Source organism: Taurulus bubalis (genome assembly GCF_910589615.1).
Source record: "Taurulus bubalis genome assembly, chromosome: 12".
In the NCBI taxonomy this organism is placed as follows: Eukaryota; Metazoa; Chordata; class Actinopteri; order Perciformes; family Cottidae; genus Taurulus; species Taurulus bubalis.
This window is the reverse complement of record NC_136600.1, coordinates 1,742,857-1,763,520: the sequence shown is the minus strand read 5'-3', so window position 1 is coordinate 1,763,520 and position 20,664 is coordinate 1,742,857. Positions and strand designations below refer to the sequence as shown.

Here is a 20,664-nt window from a genome sequence, read left to right as displayed (position 1 = left end):
AGTGCCTTGGGACAGACTCTGTAGTGTGTAAAGACCCTGTTTTCTTAATTTGATTGCCTCTAAACGCTTCTTGTGCCTGTGACTTATGGCCTATCTCTCTTCTCTTTTATGTTTGCCGTTGACAGAGAGCTGATCTGGCAGTGGCTCCCCTCGCCATCACATACGCACGCGAGAAGATTATTGACTTCTCCAAGCCCTTCATGACGCTGGGTATAAGTATACTGTACCGCAAGCCCAACGGGACCAACCCAGGGGTCTTCTCCTTCCTCAACCCCCTCTCGCCTGATATCTGGATGTATATTCTGCTGGCTTACTTGGGTGTCAGTTGTGTGCTGTTTGTCATAGCCAGGTAACATGTCACTCCCAGTGATCACAGCCTCACACACAGTCAGACGCATGCTTAGCTGCCAAAACAGGCCAATGTATAATCACAGGAACATCACAGTGACTCGCTCAAGGCTCAATGACAGTGCGGACACTAATCATGTATCACAACTCAACGCCATTGCTGTGTAGCGTGTTTAATGCAGTTCAACCACGAAGGATCACATGAATATTGTCTTTTTCCACCATAAGACATTTACAAACTTGGCATGGCTGCGAAGTTACATTCATTACTGGCCTGCTTCTACTCACTTTGGATCAGTAGGAGAAACAGATGCACACACGAACACAGACCTCGGACACAGACGTTGTCGGCCTATGAGCCGTTTGAGGGTTGTGTGTATATGTCTGAGAGAGTGGCAGGAAGGTTGTGCACTCACATGGATACGTGTGCGTACGTGTGTGTGTGTGTGTGTGTGTGTGTGTGTGTGTGTGTGGGATGTGTCGAGCTCGGTGTGAACACTGCTGCCCCTCTCCCGCCTTTCCCTCACTGTCCCCAGTGTCTCCGAGTTCATGCTGTCTTTTCTTTTCTCTTGTTTCCTTCACCTTGCTTCAAGCACGGCTGTGAGTCAGAGATAGCCTACCATTTGTTTCTGCTTGTTTAGGTTCACAGTCTACAATTACTACAACTAATAGTCACCCTTACCAGGAGCCAGTTTAGTTTTGTATTAGTTTTGAGCTGTAGCCTCAGCAGATTGGACACTTTGTTGGAAGTCAAATCTGATTCTAGTCCTCGTAACCTTTGCTGAGGATCCACACTGTGACTGGACTTCTTTGGTGCTCATAGCAACTGAGAATATGTTAAGATATAGACAAATATATATTTGTCCAGACTGCTTTTCTGCAGACGGTCAAAGCACACAGAGCAGCTGTCTTTTTCCTAAAGACCCAAGTAAAGGTGGACGACATGCCAGCTCCCGAAAAGCAAAAATATATTGATCGGCCCCCTGGTGGCTAGCTGCAGTATATGTCATAAACCCCACCCCCTCTATATTAGCAGATGGGACCTGTCAGTCAGGCGGGTGTATAGGCGGGACCTCGATCCCTAATGCACAGACTCTGGCTCCAAATGACATCACCAGCACAAGATAGCAGCACCAGTTTCCAATATATTTTGGTTTCATTTATGTACAGTGGGAGGTAGTGGAGCTGCGTCGGCCATCTTTACATAGGCTCTTATGTGCTTTCCCCCATAACATCTTACATTCAAGGTTATTTTGTTTAGTTGCCTTGGAATACTTTTTTTCACTTCTGCTACAAACTTCTCTGTTAAGTGTGGCTGTGACCTGCAATCCCAGGCAGTAAATCAGAGCCTCACAAGTTCAAATGGCATTGGAGTTGTTCAAAGAAACTGAACCCAAGGAGGGAGTGCTGCAAAGTTGAAATACATTGTTTTCCAAATATGCTCGTTATGCCCCTTTGTAAAGAAGTACAAGGTTCTGGAGTTGCACTTGGAAAGTGATAACACATAAGGGCTATGTTCAGCTGATGCATGCTGTGGAGGGTAGGTGTAGGATGGGTCGAACTCTGTACTGATTTCAGCCCTGATGTGAATGTACATTATCATAAAACAGTGCTTTTGATCGAAACATTCAATTAATAATCAGGAATGTTTTGACTTCTTTGCTCTTTGCTCTGAGACTTAATGTGACTTAACCACACTACACATCAAAGTGTATCTCTAATGGACACACACAACAGTATTATCTTATTTACTTTTTTTTAGCACCGACATCACAGATTAGTTTGGTGATGCAGTTGACGCAGAGAACGCTTAGGCTGGTGAAATGACACAACACAATATTTGTACTGGTGTTCTTGTCTTTGCTCAGACCAATCCATTCGGTTGATGAAACTAGGCCAATGGTTTTTGAAGGCTCGCTCATTTGACCCAGTGGCTCTTACTTGTGACTGCCATTTGAAGCATTGTGAAGAAAAAAAGAGAGAGAAAAGTTCATGTTAATTCTAAAACTTTTGGGAGACGTCGACTCTCTTGCAGCCGTGAACCCGACAGTTTTACCGTTAACGCACATGTGTTTTCCGATGTTACTGGCGATATGATCACACGAGAAAATAAAAAGCGGCAACTGTCATCTAAGTTGGCTCAGAATATGCACCTATCTGTATTTATTATCATAATAAGTAAGTGTTTGGGTAAGTGTATAAATTCCCCCCTCACTCTATTCCTTTTTTTCTCCTGTACACACAAACGCATGCTGGGCTACAGCTGCATGGTTTCTGCTGTAGATTGAAGCACATAACAGTCTCACAAAATGTAATGAAATGAGAAGTCTAAAAGGCAGATTACGTGTTGTGAACAGAAGATGTGGTGATTACGTCCCTCCACCTAAAGGAGACGAGTTTTACATGTGTAGAATGTAGGTTAGTCTGGAGGAAAGGGCAGTTGAGCTATTTTAGAGGTGTGACATATCTCCTGTGCTATGTAGCCATACAGATCGTTTGGTATTTAGTTGTTTCGCTCCAATGCATTGGAGATGAATGGGATTTAGTTTGTGGTGCTCAGCCCAGAAATTCAACAGGCACATGTCTTCCCAGAAAGCGTGTCCTTGTTGTTCTAGATAATAGATAGAGCTATAGCTGTTCAAACCTTCCACTGAAGTTTAAACTAGAAGACATCCTTGAAAATACAGAGACAGATATCTCAGAACCTCTACAGAAAAAGGAAATAAACTATCTGCATGGCTAGATAACAGCAGGGATAAAAAGAGTGAACAGATTTTTTTCATTAAAATCACCATGGGATCAGCTAAATGTGAAAACTGTAGACGCTACCTTATGATATTGATCATGGTTAACTAAGAGAAAAACTCTGCCGAGCTTTGTATTCTCTAGTTGGTTTGTCGAAGGTGGTTCAGTACTGTGTCAGTACAACGACGCCCACATACAAAACAGCAACAAAATACCAATTAGTAAGTAAGTAAATACGTTTATTGATATTGCACTTTTCATAGACAAAGGTCACAAAGTGCTGCACAGGAGTCAAAAACGTGTAAAAACCAGACTGACAATAACAGGGGCCAAAACATTTAAACACTTACGAGACACAGGAAAATACACATTAAAAGATGGAGCAGTAAAAAACACAATAAAACAAAAACTGAAACTAAATAAATATAAACAGGTAAAAAGCAGGTCAATTAGCAAAAGATAACAACAATAAAGTCTTGCTACTACTTACATTTGTATTTTAAGATACTATAATGATACTATACAGGATCAGTGACTGAAACAAGTCATTGCAAGTACAGACATTGATCGTGACTATATTCACCTTTTGGTATGTCTGCAAAACTAAACAAAATATGTGAATTTGACCCATATGAGTGTTTTCTGATCTGATGCCTCCATGGCAGGAACAGTGCTTCTAAAACCTTATAAATGATGGTTCACTTGTCCCTGTTTTGGTAAAGGTCTGGTCATGTTTAGGCACAGGTTTAGATCTGCAACTACTCGGATAGTTGCAGATCTAAGGATAGAGATAGGATAGGATTTAACTTGGATTACATAGCAATTTAGTTACTGGTTGGGTTACTCAGTTCAGGTTATGGAACCATCAATGTGATGGTTGAGAGACGCTGAGTGTTGATAGAAGACCAGTACTCACCATGTCAAAGACGCAGGCTTTGTTGAGCCATCCCACCACCCCGCCTGTCCCCCAACCAGTGTCCTGACCCCGGGCAATGTCACACTACTTTTGCCTTTGCTCTTGACAGAAGAGTCCTAATTCACACGGACGTAAGATTTTGCTTCTCACTGAAATATAAGAATACAGTCCGTTTGCATGAACCCAACAGATGCTATCATTTTTCTTGGGACGCTCTGTGCTTATTCTATACACCCATAAAAAGTCTTATTCGTCCCATGTCCTCTAATTAATCCTTGCATGGGGGGGAAATGCATTTCTTTCACCTTCTGTTCACACACATCATTTGTATGTGAAGTACTCATTTCACCAAAGCTTGTGAGAACAAACCGTCGAGCACATACAATTGACAGGCTATACTTTACACGACAAGGTTTAGTTCCACTGTGCATTTATATACTGTTTATATATATATGTGTGTGTACACATTACACATTTTATCTTTGTATGCTTGCGTTTGTGTTGCACTGTGTGACTGACTGACTGTTTGTGTGTGTGGGAGACTGAACACGGGGACTGACCTACACAGAGCTAGAGCTAGAGCAGCCTCTCTCTGCCATGGATAGGCCTATTCCACATGGTGCACAGCTCAAACCACATGATTACTCTGTTGTCCCGCCACCTGTCCCGATACCTCCAGTTACTGATGTCAATGTCACCTGTTGTTATTGCTTTTATGTCCCCTCTAATGACATCAATAGCACCATTGTTGCTTCTGGCACAGGTGATGAAACGGCTTTAAACAAAACAAGTAGATATCACATCACCTCTGCTAAAGCCAGTGCGTTATCACCTTGTTACACTTTGGGGAATCCGATTCCCTACATCCTACACGTCAAGATAATTTCTTTAAGATAAGGGAAGCAGAAGCAGACGTGATGATAATTGACAGTAATCAATCAGGAGGTTTGTGCAGAATATTCCTCGTCTTTCTCCAAAGTACTGTGACTCATGATAGTGACATCTATTCCTCGCCTGTCCTGCTCCAAATTTGAATATTTCTGTGCGCAACGTCTTTCTTTCCTCACATCAAAGTGTAATCTGTCCATTCTCAGTCTTTGAATCATGAGAAGTCTTTGGTTTGGTACGTGCTCATATTAAAGGCACAGCCTCGTCATGTGGTTAAAATGTTCCTCTGAATCCCACGCAGACCTCTAAGTAGGATGTTCTGGATGTGTGTAAATCGTGTTGATGTTGTATGGAGCCGTATTAAGCAATAGAGGGTTAGCGGGTATAATTGGATTGAACCCTTAACAGAAAGATGTCCTTCTAAAATGCATGCTGCTCAACTAAATATGTATCAACAATGTAGTGTCGGGTAGGAAGCTGCATTATGTTCCCTGAGTACACACTTTTACACCATAAACAGTGTATCAAAGTTGACAAACCTGATCTCTATATTTCAGTTGGCCCTTAAAGAATGTTGCCAGCGTTAAAGCAATGTACAGAAAATTATCTCGCCTTCACTTTCCAACATTTTCCAGTCACAACATCATATTTATGCGTTTTTACTAACCAGTCAATCAAAAACAGTTTTAAAAAAGAAAGGAAATTGACATGCCACGTGGTTATTGGTGATAAAAGATTGGTTAGGCTTAGGCAACAACCATTTTTGGTGAAAAACGTTACGAGTGTAAAGTCAATGTTTCCTTTTGGTTCCCCTCAGGACACAACCAGCGGTCTCCTGAGTGACAGTCCTGTGTTTGGTTGCAAAACATTTTAATAGTCAAACTCACTGGAAATAAGAAAGTGCAAAAAAAAAGTAAAACACTTCAACAGTCAGCAGAAAGGTAAAGCTTACTGAGCTGGTCCTTAATTGAACACGACCGGATTTATAACATCAGTCAAACGCTTAAGTTTAGACATATAAAGTGCATCATCCTGTGACAGAGCAACCAGACCATTCTGACTGTTGATTCATCTCTCCTGACATTGGAGTTATCATGCGTAGCATTGCTGGAGCTTTCTGCTGGGCGACCCAGCCCCCATAGGAAGATAAAAGCCTCACATTGTTTCTGCGCTGCAGGTGAATTCCTGGCTTTTATCTCTGCACTGACCTTGCTCAAAGTTTCTCCCGCTGCAGCACAGATGATCTGAGATAATGTAAGGGCAGTGTAATTGGATCAAAGTGACAGCAAACAGGCCAACCAGTGCTACAGTGAGAGACGGGCTAAGCTGTGTTGTCTCCTGTGAGCGGCATTGGTTAAGCGGTCCCTGACCCAACCGGCAGTCCAGCCAGCCACTCCCATGATCCAGCACGCCGCTGACAACTATGCTCGTCCATGTTCGTGGCGAGCGGTAATTGGCTTTTCGCGACATGATTGGAGGAAACACACTCGGAGACCTCTGCGCAAGGGATTGGGTCACATTGTCACATTTGCCACGGCAAGGTCGCAGTTCAGCTGAACTCAATTTGGCATTGCAAATAGACAAGCGAGCAAATCTGGGGCAAATTGAGTGAGCGGACGGATTGATTTAAGGCCAGGGATTCTGTTAAAGCAGAATTAAGAAGGGACATTCAGAGGTCCTTGAGCTGCACTACACAATATCCTCTTGAGTGTTGTGGGGATGAGAAGGAACACCACTGTTAACCACATCATAATGGCAAAGCCCAATAGTCAATGACAGGAGACAGTTATGATGCTGTCATGTTATCAATCAATATGTCTTCATATAGAGGCCTGTAGTGTAGGGTATTCAGCCCAGGACTGTATTATAACCAGAGGACAATCCAAACCTTGACACGCGGCGGGTAGCGGTTTCATCTGCATTATCCTTTATGCAGATGTAACATCCACTTGAGGTTATCGGTTTTGACTTCCAGCGCAGTAAGTCTACATTATGCATTGCAATTTGATTAGTCAAACCCTTGTGTCTGTTAAACAGCTCGAGTCAAGATAGGGCCCCAGTTCCCACCTCGACTTCAGCACAAACCAAATCAGGTCAGAATGCTTAATTGCAGACCAATCAACCTTTACTAATGTAATGTCACTTTTATTTGATGTGAATAAATGAGAAACCGCTCCGCTTGAGGAGTGTGTCGAGTGAGGGGGAGCATGGGCACGATGGGAATGAACCGCTTGATCTGCTGAATATTAATGCTCCTCTAAGATTATAAGGATTATTCGTTCTTTTCTCGGCAGACAATGGAGTTATTTTCAGAACCCATCGATTAAATTACTGAGGGAACTGCCTTTGATATGAGCACTCCCACGTGAGGAGCCACCTTTGGAATATGAGTGGGGTTAAATTGAGCCCAATCCCCGAGTATTGTATTTTATTGCTATTTAAAAACACACGAGAGATTCAAAGCAGTCATTTTTCTAGGCTTTATTTTGACTAATAGATTATTCAGTAAATAAATCCTAATCATCATTTTACAATAATCCATGTAATAAACTCTTAATGTACTCATCCAGTTAATAGCATACCAATCTGAGGCATGTACGTGAAGACATAGCAACACTTCTTATCCTCAGGCATGATTTACAGTGTTTCATCTCTGGACATGACGAAGTAACCTTTGTTTTCTCTCCCCGTCTCCCCAGGTAGGATGACAGCTCTTCGTCTCTTGAATTGTTTACTCTTGTGTCTTTAAGCAACTGCAGTAAACAGATGTATATATATGTGTGTGTTCTCTGTTAATTGTCACAGGTTTAGTCCCTACGAGTGGTATAACCCCCACCCTTGCAACCCTGACTCGGATGTAGTGGAAAACAATTTCACCCTGCTAAATAGTTTCTGGTTTGGAGTTGGAGCTCTCATGCAGCAAGGTAGACGCCTCTGCCTGCCCCTCTTTTTCTAGCACAAGTCCCACTTTTTGCTGGGGGTCAACCTTGCTCTTTGACCAGGCCCATGACCATGCATGGGGGCCTCTGTGCATGATGCTAGATGATCCACTGGTAGAGTCCAGCAGGACTGGATGGGATTTGAGTGATGTGATCAATGAATGGAGGGTGGTGCGCCTGCATGCTCCCTTACCCCCATGCTCCCCGACTCCTCCCCTCCCTTTCCCCGCCTGTCCCCGGACATCTGAACAGGTAAGTCAACCCACCCAGAATACCTGAGATGGATCAAATGGGTGAGATTGAATGAGAATGTGAACTCAGCAGCTTCCCCTGCCTGTTTAGTTTAGTTTTCTTCTGCCACATCTATGCCATGTCTTCTCAACTAGTTGGCATCTTTAGACTGAGAACAAAAACTAAGTGTGGAATGTTATTACTTTAATAATAATACATAGTGTATGCCCTCTGCAATGCATGCCACATTGGGAGGTATATTGCATTTTTTTAAATAGCATTTTCTCCAAAGTAATTGACAATGCAAAGATATTTGCAGCAGGTAGTGATGGTTGTAGGGCCTGGAGAGCATGAACAACGCAATGGAACACAGAACCAGCTGCTATTGTCAAAGCTGCTTTAAAGGGCCAGTTTATCTAGTACAAGACATAACAATAGTCTCCCTTACCTCTATTGGGGTCGAGCCATGCAGAGTTGTTTTTCTTTTTTTGAAAATCTGTCTCTGACATTTCTGCCTTCCACAAAAGAAGGTCGAAGGAATATTTATTATGGTGCTCACCGTATTGTGAAGTGAATGTATTAAATCAAGTAATGTCCGTAACCGTTTACATTTTATAACACACTGAATAGTTATTGTGAAATTAAACCTCAAATGAAAATGTTTAAATCATAGTTAAACAAAATATTTGAATTTGAAAACGATCTGTATTTATTCAGAAACAAAAAGTCAAGACTAAAAAGTACAAATTTGAACTTTAATGTTTGTGAAAAGTACATTTTGTATGGTAATCATTAAATTAAATCGTTCAACCGCCTTATTGATGTTTCTAAGGAAAAAGCATCTCATTAAGGAATAGTTAATGACTGTATGTTAACATATTCAGTGTATTACAAGTTTCAACCTGTTACAGGTGGAGGGTGAAATCTCAGAGACAGATCTCAAAACTTAAAACAAATAAAAGCAGAACTATCTGCATGACTAGAAACCACTGGTTTTGATGAAGTGACCCTTGAAATCGGCAGACGTCTTAGTCTTTCCCAGGAGTTAGCAGCTGATAACGTATCTCTTGTTGGCTGGCTGCATGCTTACTTTTACTGCATGCTAACTAATATCCCCAAATTAGCTACTAACTTTTCTAACAGATTTGTATTCATTGGATTTCTTAGGATGCTAATAGTATTTCAATTATTTGAGATCAAAATATGGTGGCTGGTAAGGATTTTATGAACACAGAGAATACAAACATGTTTATGACTAACCAAGACCTATATATATATATATATATATCTCAAAAAAATATATGTATGTAAATGTAATGCATTTTAGTCGTGTTGGATATGGTTTGTTTGACGAGCCAGTAGAACAGATGTGTAGGGTTGACCAGTTGAGAAGATGTGGCTGAGGGCCAGAAGGCAGCGGGATTAGACTGAAGGAACCCGCGGTGTCTGTGCGGCACCGCGCTGGTCTGCACTGTAGAGAGGCTCCCCTGCCCGGCGGCTTGCCCCGCCCCCCAGAAAACTGTGGGATGTGCTTCTTTGGTCTCGACGTTACCTTGGGTACATGACAGTCAGCCCCAACCAGGCTCTGTTCGGGTCGACTCGCCGCTCGGAGCGGGTCGCCCTCTCTTTTCTGTTCTGGTGTCTGAGGTGAAACAGGAAAGGAAGATCGGAGGTGGTAACATGCTACACTCTAATGCTGCGTTCACACCAAAAGCGTTGGAATTATTTGATTACATGCAAAGTCAATGCACAGATGCGAATGGTTGCGAAAAAGCACATTTTCCTCGGAATATATAAATATACATGCGAATAAGGTGAAAAATCGTTACGAAAAATTCGGCCGAGTTGACTTTTTCGCAGCCGTCATTCAGACGCAGGTCGGAGCTGTGTGTGCCTACGAATAATATTATGATCCCAGACACGATGGCGTTTGCTGTTCCGATGTTTGTGGGACTTCCACAACGAGTATAAAGCAGAACTAGTGGCTATTTCAATGGTGGATGGCGGAAATGGTAAATGTGTTGAGCCACGGAAAAGACACGCCCCCTTTCCGCCGTGAAAAAGCGAAAAGGCGAATGACGCGAATTTACCACATAAAGTCGAGCGAGTAAACTCAGGCGAAAAAGCATTGCGAAAAAGCTTTTAGAATTTTCACAACGCTTTTGTTGTGAACGCAGCATTAAACAAACCTGCACCTGATAGCCGGCCATGGGTCCAACACAGAACAAGTAGAATCCACTGCTAACCCTACTGATGAATATGTGTTTGTGGTCATGCCTGCTTCCTTGACTTGTGTCCTTGATTGTGGTTTTATGAATGGGCAGAGTGGGTGGCTGGTGCTCCGCGCTGGGTGACTAAGATACTGTGGTTGAGCCGAGTCTGACCGTGTAGATGGCTGGTAGCTAATGAGAGGTGAGACAGAGGGCTAATTTATGTTTGAAATGATACCCGACACTAAAGTCATTGTTTTGTTGTTCAGATCAGGGCCAGCTGTAGTCTTTTGAGGGCCTTCTGTGAGATTAGCATATCACCTTCAATTAATTTATTCCTAAATCTTTTAAATAATAATTATAGAGCTATGACCTCAAAATGCATAAACTAAATGAATTAGTTGTGAATGCAAGCTCATATCATTTTAGCTGTGTGCTAGATGCATGATTCACACATCTATATATATAATCTTGGAAGAGATCAATCCGACAAAAAATAAGACTTTTCAGAACAGAAAGCACAAGAAAACACACAGAGTGGTAAAGACGGGACAAGGCAAGCTCCAGAGCATACAATATGTGTGTGTGTGTGTGTGTGTGTGTGTGTGTGTGTGTGTGTGTGTGTGTGTGTGTGTGTGTGTGTGTGTGTGTGTGTGTGTGTGTGTGTGTGTCTTTTGTCCGATGACACAATGATTACCTGGTCAGTTCACAGTTTAGTGACAAATGAACTGCAGACCCAGTTTCCTAAACCCACTGCTGATGTGAACATATGCAGTGAGCGATACTGCAGAGGTCAACATACTGCGAGTGTTGTACACTAAAACTGCATTATGATATGAATGTAACACCCCATATTTGAAGTGCTACTGAAGAGTAGGTGTAGTGTTTTTGAGGATGTCAACATGCTGACAGTAAACACATTGTTAAATGTTAAATATTATGCACCTCCCACCAGGACAAATTCCTTGCATGTGAAAACATACATGGTAATAAATGGTTCTGATTCTGATACAACTACTTGTGAAAAGACACAATCGTATAAATTAACTAAAAAATTATTGGTATTTTCATAATTTTGGAAAGTCAATAGAGTGAAAACAATTATTGTTATCACTTGAGGTAAGTTCTCCAATGAGATCATCTCCAGAAACCTAATGCCTGCCCCTCCCTCTTTTTTTGTGATCAAATTGTTATTGATTTTCTAGATATGCATATAAAGAAAAGATGTGCACAATACATGTACATCAAGATACACATAATCATACAAATTATAATAAATACAAATACAAATACATAAGGGTACACATACACATGTGTATATACGCACAAAAACACATACACACCCTCATATACACATGTACACACACACATATATATATACATATATATGTGTGTGTGTACATGTGTATATGAGGGTGTGTATATATATATATATATATATATATATATATATATATATATATATATATATATATATATATATATATATATATATACACATATATATGTATATATATATATATATGTATATATATATGTGTGTGTGTACATGTGTATATGAGGGTGTGTATATATATATATATATATATATATATATATATATATATATATATATATATATATATATATAAAATATATATGGGAGGGGGTAACTAACACTGTGTGTGCGTGTGTGTGTGTATATATATATATATATATATATATATATATATATATATATATATATATATATATATATATATATATATATATAACTAACACTGTGTGTGCGTGTGTGTGTGTATATATATATATATATATATATATATATATATATATATATATATATATATATATATATATATATATATATATACACATATGTGTGTGTGTATATATATATATATATATATATATATATATATATATATATATATATATATATATATATACACACACACGCACACACAGTGTTAGTTACCCCCCCTCCCACCATTAGCGACACCATCCCCCCTCATACATCTTCACATATTATACAAGGTAATGTATTATATTACAATACAGTTACATAAATTGTTGGTTGATTGATCCTTAGAGCCGTAGACCAGGATAAAATAGTAGTGTATTCTAGCTATTGAGAGTTCCATGTTCACAACATCAAGATAACTAGCTAACCACTGGGATTTCGTACGAGTATGAGGTGGACTCCAACATATTGCTAGCATTTTTTTAGGCTGCCCCTCCCTCTTTATAGCAGTATCAATAACGGTGGGCTGGAGCTGCAGTTGGTTGACAGCTCACTTGGGGGACAGAGAGAAAGAAGTTTGATGAAAAGTGAGTCTCTCACAAAGGGAGTTCTTAACCTCCTATCTCCCCGACTCCTTATCAGCTTTCCCTCTGAGTGAATGTGCAAAATCCCAGCTTTCAATTGCTTAAGCCGCTTGAGGAGAATAGTCCTGATATAACCCAGGCCCACCTTCCCTCACCCCGGACAACAAAACCCCCTCCCTCGCTCCCTCTCTACCCACGCACACATGCTCCTTCGTGCTCTGCTTACATTCTGCATAGAACTTGAATGTAAAAACAGTGAAATGTGTTTACTCTATTGTAAGAGACAAACAAATAGTGAAAACAACTGATGCTGTGCTAAACTTCCTCATAGGAATTGCAGCAATCAGTGGAGTCACTCGCAGGGATGAAGTATTTACGTACAGATCTGTATGTAGAGTTTAGCTTTTGATAAGTTTGCCATGCAAATTTGCATTGTTGACCTAATGCAAACCAGCTTGCCTGGGTCAATCTAATGATTAAGGGGCCAGACAGCTGTAGAGTCTGAAATAAGGTGAGATATAATGTTAGCTGTGTACTACACAATTTCATAAAACCCCTTTATAGCATAGTATACAGTCACAGCACAGGTAGTGCAGATAGGATGAGTTTTGGTTTGGTACGGCTTAATAACCATGAAGCCTTATGGCTGTAGTAGCAGACCATCACATATGCATAATGCCTATAAATCAACAAGGAAAGTATGCAGGCCTAACCTGAAGTCCCGGTGTGCTCAGCTATTTTTCCGCAGTGGCTACAGTCATGCCCCACAGTGTTGCTCAGTGGACTGCGTGGTTGGGCAGCTCCGCTCTGGCGCTCTTCTTGTATTAACAACCGTGCACCGAGCTCGGAGCCTGTTTCAGTTCTAAAATTAAACCAAAATACTTTAGGGTAGGGTCATCATCTTCATCATCCATCTCGCTCCACACAAAAAAAAATCCTCTTTGCATTCATCTAATGCACTCCACTCTCACGCGTCCACACCGCGAGTCCCTCAGTGTCTGACCTCAGGCCAGCTCACATTGCGTTAGACCTGCCTTCCCAAAGCTTAGCAATCAATCAAAAATGATAAATGACGACCAGTGACCGTGACAATACATTGCTTTACAAAAAATGCTTTTGAGGACAGTTGCAAGACAGATGTTTGTCTCCAAAACGTTGCGTTAAATGTTTGTCTGGTAAACAACTGGGGAAGACAGTTTGGTTGGCAACCTTTCCAACTAGCTAGCATGCAGGCGGGTAGCTTGCAGCAACCTTTCCAACTAGCTAGCATGCAGGCGGGTAGCTTGCAGCAACCTTTCCAACTAGCTAGCATGCAGGCGGGTAGCTTGCAGCAACCTTTCCAACTAGCTAGCATGCAGGCGGGTAGCTCGCAGCAACCTTTCCAACTAGCTAGCATGAAGGCGGTTAGCTTACAGCAACCTTTCCAACTAGCTAGCATGTAGGTGGTTAGCTTGCAGCAACCTTTCCAACTAGCTAGCATGAAGGCGCTTAGCTTGCAGCAACCTTTCCAACTAGCTAGCATGTAGGCGGTTAGCTTGCAGGCTCACAATTAGAAATAAAATAAACTGTGATTAGTTGTAGAAGAGGCAGTACAGTATAGAAAGAGCAGACCGAAGGTGAGCGTGAGACTAAATATCAATCACCAGGATCAACCATCAAGCCGCCTACTCTGCCCACTCTGTGTGTATGTGAGTGTGTGATCCAGGCAGCAGATGCAGAGGCCTAGCCCGGCCTGGCCCGGTCTGGTCTGGCTTAGTCCTACCTGGCCTGGCCCGAACTGGTCCGGTCTGGTTGGGTCTGGTCTGGCTTGGCCTGGCTTGGCCTGGGTGCTGCCCTCTCCCCAGCATAATGCTGTGCCAGGCCTCACCACCTCCTCTGCTCCTCTCGTTCAGGATCTGAGCTCATGCCGAAAGCCCTCTCCACCAGAATTGTAGGAGGAATCTGGTGGTTTTTCACGCTCATCATCATCTCTTCCTACACGGCAAACCTGGCGGCCTTCCTCACCGTGGAGAGGATGGAGTCGCCCATTGACTCTGCCGATGACCTCGCCAAGCAGACGAAAATAGAGTATGGGGTGATAGAGGACGGCTCCACAATGACCTTCTTCAAGGTTAGTTACAGCTGGATATAATTAAACCAACTAGAGTATTTTCGAGTGCTTCTCTGCTCTGTATCACACAGCAAATTACAGATAGACAATACGGGTGTGTTAAGGTTTATTCTAAGCTTTTAGATAATTGATGCAGCAATATTTATTCTGACAAGTTTGCAAGGTACATTTTAATAGTGTAAATTACATTGAATAAAATATCAATCATCATGGCAGAATGTGGTCGTGGGCACTGCTGTCGCAGGAACTAGCATAGAGGCGTTTAGAGCTTAGCCAGGTTGTCTGTGGACAGGATTTTGTCAGAGCGATAGAATAGCATTCATGCAAGATGCAGCCATGAAACTTTACAGGTGTGAAGTAGAGGTCAAAATGAAGACCAAGTTAGAAACTTGGCCTTCCCCCCACACACACACACACTTTACAAGATGGTTCATTCATCCTAACTTATTCTTTTGTCAAAAGACAACTTGTAATTCAATATTTTACTTCAACAATATTGAGATCACAAGATCCTTTCCTATGCTATCATTTCCTGTATTACATGTCAGTATTGACTCTGCCTGCCCTTTGAAACCAGTATGTGACAAGGGCTTTCTATTAACAAATGTACGAGCCCAAACCTAGATTACAAATGACTCGAATTATTATGCCTCAGTCAGTTTGTCTAAGTTTGACAAGTTCCACACATTATCACACCAAATAACCTCAGTGTCAATTAACTTCTGTCTTTACAGGAAGCTAAGTATGGGCAACAGAACTACTTAGTTAGGTTTGGGAATGGAGTATAGTTTACCTTAATTTAACACGTCAGTTGCTCGGTCCGTAACGCTGCTGGTGGGCGCATCGCATAAACGCACTAAATGGGTAATGGAGCACTGACCAAGCTGCGTTCTTTGATCCATGGGAGTGACAGAAGGTTGGGAAGTTCTCAAAACTTAACAAGTCATTGTCATCCATGTTTTCTAATCTGACACTTCTATGGTTAATGCTCGGTCAGGTTTAAACTATTATGCTACTACGTCTGCTATTATTAATATTATTCAAATTAGGATTGTCTCCTTTTCTCAAACTTGGCAAAGCTGTGCTGGAGCCACAGAATAGATTATAGTTTTCAGAAGATTGACCCTGGCCATAGAGTTCTACCTCTTGAGAGTGAAATGATAGTGGATGGATTACCATAACGCCCCCTATAGATATTTAGTCTGGACAAAAGTTCACTGTTACTCTCCTGACATGCCATCAGCAAGTAAAATTGTTCGATTATCCTGTGAAATATAATAATGTTCCAACATCACTTCAAAATGTAAGATCCAGAACCAACCAGTTGTCCATTGCTGGAACAATACTGATAAACCTAACTCTACTACTCTACTGTGAAGGAGTTTGTGGTAATTTGATTAAACATAACTTCTCTTTGCAACATATCCCCTGTGAGCACAATATATATGCTCCAATAATAAATGTGTTCAATATAGAATTTGACACAGGGCCTCAGGATTAAGTAATAGTGCCGAACCTGCCTGAGTTGATGTTGTACCTAATTGGTGCAAATTTGTAATCCATATAAGTTCGAAAAATATATTGAGACACAGTGACCCTGAAGTCTTTGGGACCTCTGGTTTCCCACTTAACCCAGATGTCGTTCCAGCCTAATATTAGTTAGTTATTACCAGCTGTGACAGCAACGCAGCATGTGAAAACACATGTGCACGTGCGCACACACACACACACACACACACACAGATGTGGCCACATGACTGGCATCATCCCATCACAAGATGGTCTCTAGTGTTAAACTTTGACTAGTTTAACACAACCCAATGACATCTGTTTTTTGCTTGTACCCACATATCCTGTTCAGGGTCATGTGGAGCTGCTTTGTCATTTTTTTCATCTCTTGCAATCCGTCGATGGCACTCGGACAACTTTGAGATTTAGCTTTATTTCACACCTTCTTTTCATCCATCTGTGCAAAAGGCGCACATGCATTCGCAGGTGCTGTTCACACACACAGACACACACACACACACACACACACACACACACACGGCTGTGATTAATATGTTTGTGTGTGTCTCGTCTTCACACTGAAACCTACTCACAATTCATGAGCAAACTGCTGTGGTGATGGTTCTCTTTATCATGTCGCTGCACAAATTAATGAAAAACAACAGTTGGTGTAAGAAGCAGCATATGTGGCTGTTAATCATCTTACCTCTGCAGCCATCACTTACTGCCTCAGGTCAGACACTGAGTCCCAATCGTTGGAGCATTATGGGCTACGTTGGTATAAATACAAGGGATAATACACTCACCTAAAGGATTATTAGGAATAGCTGTTCAATTTCTCATTAATGCAATTATCTAATCAACCAATCACATGGCAGTTGCTTCAATGCATTTAGGGGTGTGGTCCTGGTCAAGACAATCTCCTGAACTCCAAACTGAATGTCAGAATGGGAAAGAAAGGTGATTTAAGCAATTTTGAGCGTGGCATGGTTGTTGGTGCCAGACGGGCCGGTCTGAGTATTTTACAATCTGCTCAGTTACTGGGATTTTCAAACACAACCATTTCTAGGGTTTACAAAGAATGGTGTGAAAAGGGAAAAACATCCAGTATGCAGCAGTCCTGTGGGCGAAAATGCCTTGTTGATGCTAGAGGTCAGAGGAGAATGAGCCGACTGATTCAAGCTGATAGAAGAGCAACTTTGACTGAAATAACCACTCGTTACAACCGAGGTATGCAGCAAAGCATTTGTGAAGCCACAACACGCACAACCTTGAGGTGGATGGGCTACAACAGCAGAAGACCCCACCGGGTACCACTCATCTCCACGACAAATAGGAACAAGAGGCTACAATTTGCAAGAGCTCACCAAAATTGGACAGTTGAAGACCGGAAAAATGTTGCCTGGTCTGATGAGTCTCAATTTCTGTTGAGACAATTTAGATGGTAGAGTCAGAATTTGGCGTAAACAGAATGAGAACATGGATCCATCATGCCTTGTTACCACTGTGCAGGCTGGTGGTGGTGGTGTAATGGTGTGGGGGATGTTTTCTTGGCACACTTTAGGCCCCTTAGTGCCAATTGGGCATCGTTTAAATGCCACGGCCTACCTGAGCATTGTTTCTGACCATGTCCATCCCTTTATGGCCACCATGTACCCATCCTCTGATGGCTACTTCCAGCAGGATAATGCACCATGTCACAAAGCTCCAATCATTTCTAATTGGTTTCTTGAACATGACAATGAGTTCACTGTACTAAAATGGCCCCCACAGTCACCAGATCTCAGCCCAATAGAGCATCTTTGGATTGTGGTGGAACGGGAGCTTCGTGCCCTGGATGTGCATCCCACAAATCTCCATCAACTGCAGATGCTATCCTATCAATATGGGCCAACATTTCTAAAGAATGCTTTCAGCACCTTGTTGAATCAATGCCACGTAGAATTAAGGCAGTTCTGAAGGCGAAAGGGGGTCAAACACAGTATTAGTATGGTGTTCCTAATAATCCTTTGAGTGTATAGTTGTGTATCACTTGCGTATAAGCACAAGTGACAGTTTTGAGAAAATGCATTATTTAGCAAATATGTGCTCCAAACGTGTTATTCTACTGTAGATTCCATTGTAAATATTCATGCTCCCATTTATTGCTCTCTGTTTATTGTTAAATGTTTATTGTTAAGTGTTAAATGTTATGCACCTCCCGCCAGGTCAAATTCCTTGCATGTGAAAACATACATGGCAATAAATGGTTCTGATTCTGATAGTGTCTCCAAAAGAAAACACTGTAACTAAATAACTCCTCACCAAACATAGCAAAAAGGAAAACAACCGTCCTTTGCGACTCACAATATCACAAGTTCACAAGTTAAACTGTGGTAGAAAAAGAAAAGGCTAAATGTTGTTGGCAGGCTGGGTACCACTCTATATCTGTCCTTTCATTTATCTCAGGTGGCTGGCCATGAAGCAAAACGCCTCTGGGCCAAACACAATTAGAGCCTACCACTTGTGAGAAGAAGACTCACAGGTTAAATCTGCACGCCATGTCTGCACTTAATGTTTTTTTTTAAATGGTAATGGTAGTGTAAAGTGATGAGAATTATGTAAAGAAAATGAAATTAAAGGTTCAGTTCACAGAAATTGAAAAGTACCTTTAGTTAGCTACCAATCGCTGTCTTTCATCCCCTCTCACACTCTATACTAGTTATCCAGACCAAAGGTCCTCAACCTTTTTTGAGCCACGGACCGGTTTAGTGTCAGACAATATTTTCACGGACCGGCCTTCACGGTGTGGGCGATAAATATGACGTAATAAATATGACGTAATAAAGTTATACGACCAGCAAAAAGGCAATAATAAAGTGCTTAAAAATACAACTCACCATTACGTCAAATTAGTGGGAGCCCTGAGCTGGTTTCTCTACAAGGAGCCGAGTCGGGCTGATGAGAGACCCGACGTGTGTTCTTTATATCCAGTCTACTGCTTAACTTAAACCTTTAGTCCAGTCTACTGCTTAACTTAAACCTTTAGTCCAGTCTACTGCTTAACTTAAACCTTTATATCCAGTCTACTGCTTAACTTAAACCGTTAGTCCAGTCTACTGCTTAACTTAAACCGTTATATCCAGTCTACTGCTTAACTTAAACCGTTAGTCCAGTCTACTGCTTAACTTAAACCGTTAGTCCAGTCTACTGCTTAACTTAAACCGTTAGTCCAGTCTACTGCTTAACTTAAACCTTTAGTCCAGTCTACTGCTTAACTTAAACCTTTAGTCCAGTCTACTGCTTAACTTAAACCTTTAGTCCAGTCTACTGCTTAACTTAAACCTTTAGTCCAGTCTACTGCTTAACTTAAACCTTTAGTCCAGTCTACTCCTTAACTTAAACCTTTATTTCCAGTCTACTCTTTAACTTAAACCTTTATATCCAGTCTACTGCTTAACTTAAACCTTTATATCCAGTCTACTGCTTAACTTAAACCTTTAGTCCAGTCTACTGCTTAACTTAAACCTTTAGTCCAGTCTACTGCTTAACTTAAACCTTTAGTCCAGTCTACTGCTTAACTTAAACCTTTAGTCCAGTCTACTGCTTAACTTAAACCTTTAGTCCAGTCTACTGCTTAACTTAAACCTTTAGTCCAGTCTACTGCTTAACTTAAACCTTTAGTCCAGTCTACTCCTTAACTTAAACCTTTATTTCCAGTCTACTCTTTAACTTAAACCTTTATATCCAGTCTACTCTTTAACTTAAACCTTTAGTCCAGTCTACTGCTTAACTTAAACCTTTAGTCCAGTCTACTGCTTAACTTAAACCTTTATTTCCAGTCTACTCTTTAACTTAAACCTTTAGTCCAGTCTACTGCTTAACTTAAACCTTTATATCCAGTCTACTCTTTAACTTAAACCTTTATTTCCAGTCTACTCTTTAACTTAAACCTTTATGTCCCGTCTACTCCGTAACTTAAACCTTTATGTTGTCTACTCCTGAACTTAAATCCCGCTTCACAAAGACAGGATGATGAAATGGAGGCAGGTTTTCAGAGCTTTTTTGGCGATCTCAGGATATTCTGCCTTGATTTTAGACCAGAACACCGAGTTTAAACTGACTTTTAAGTTTTGGGGTAACGTATCACGTGACATGTGTCAAGAGGCTCAGACGCACAGACGGATGTATCTGGTCATTTTTCAAAATAAAACATCTTCCGAACTTTTCATTCATTCTTTCTGTGCGGCCCGTTACCAAGCGACCCACGGCCAGGTGTTTGTGTTGTAACGATTTTTCTATATACAAGACATATACAAGAAGCAGATAACTCAATAACACGCTGCTTGTAGCACCTTCATGCATTGTGTTGATCTTAACTGCATGGGTCATAGTGGACTATCGTTCACACCACAGTCTGAATGACAAATCATTTATGTATCCAGATTTTGGGTGAATGTGGTCCTTAAATGGAAACGG

General features: G+C 41.3%; 1 protein-coding gene across 2 annotated transcripts in view; it reads left to right on the top strand.

Annotated features, from left to right (window-relative positions):
* The window catches only part of grik2 (glutamate receptor, ionotropic, kainate 2), a gene marked incomplete at both ends in the record, with an annotated part of 274,403 nt that overhangs the window by 202,938 nt on the left and 50,801 nt on the right, over positions 1–20,664 (top strand). For both annotated transcript variants that reach the window (XM_079227201.1, XM_079227202.1), the window contains 3 exons: positions 126–349; positions 7,703–7,821; positions 14,480–14,697. In XM_079227201.1, the coding sequence (XP_079083327.1) occupies positions 126–349; positions 7,703–7,821; positions 14,480–14,697 (561 nt within the window). The remainder of the gene's footprint in view (positions 1–125; positions 350–7,702; positions 7,822–14,479; positions 14,698–20,664) is intronic.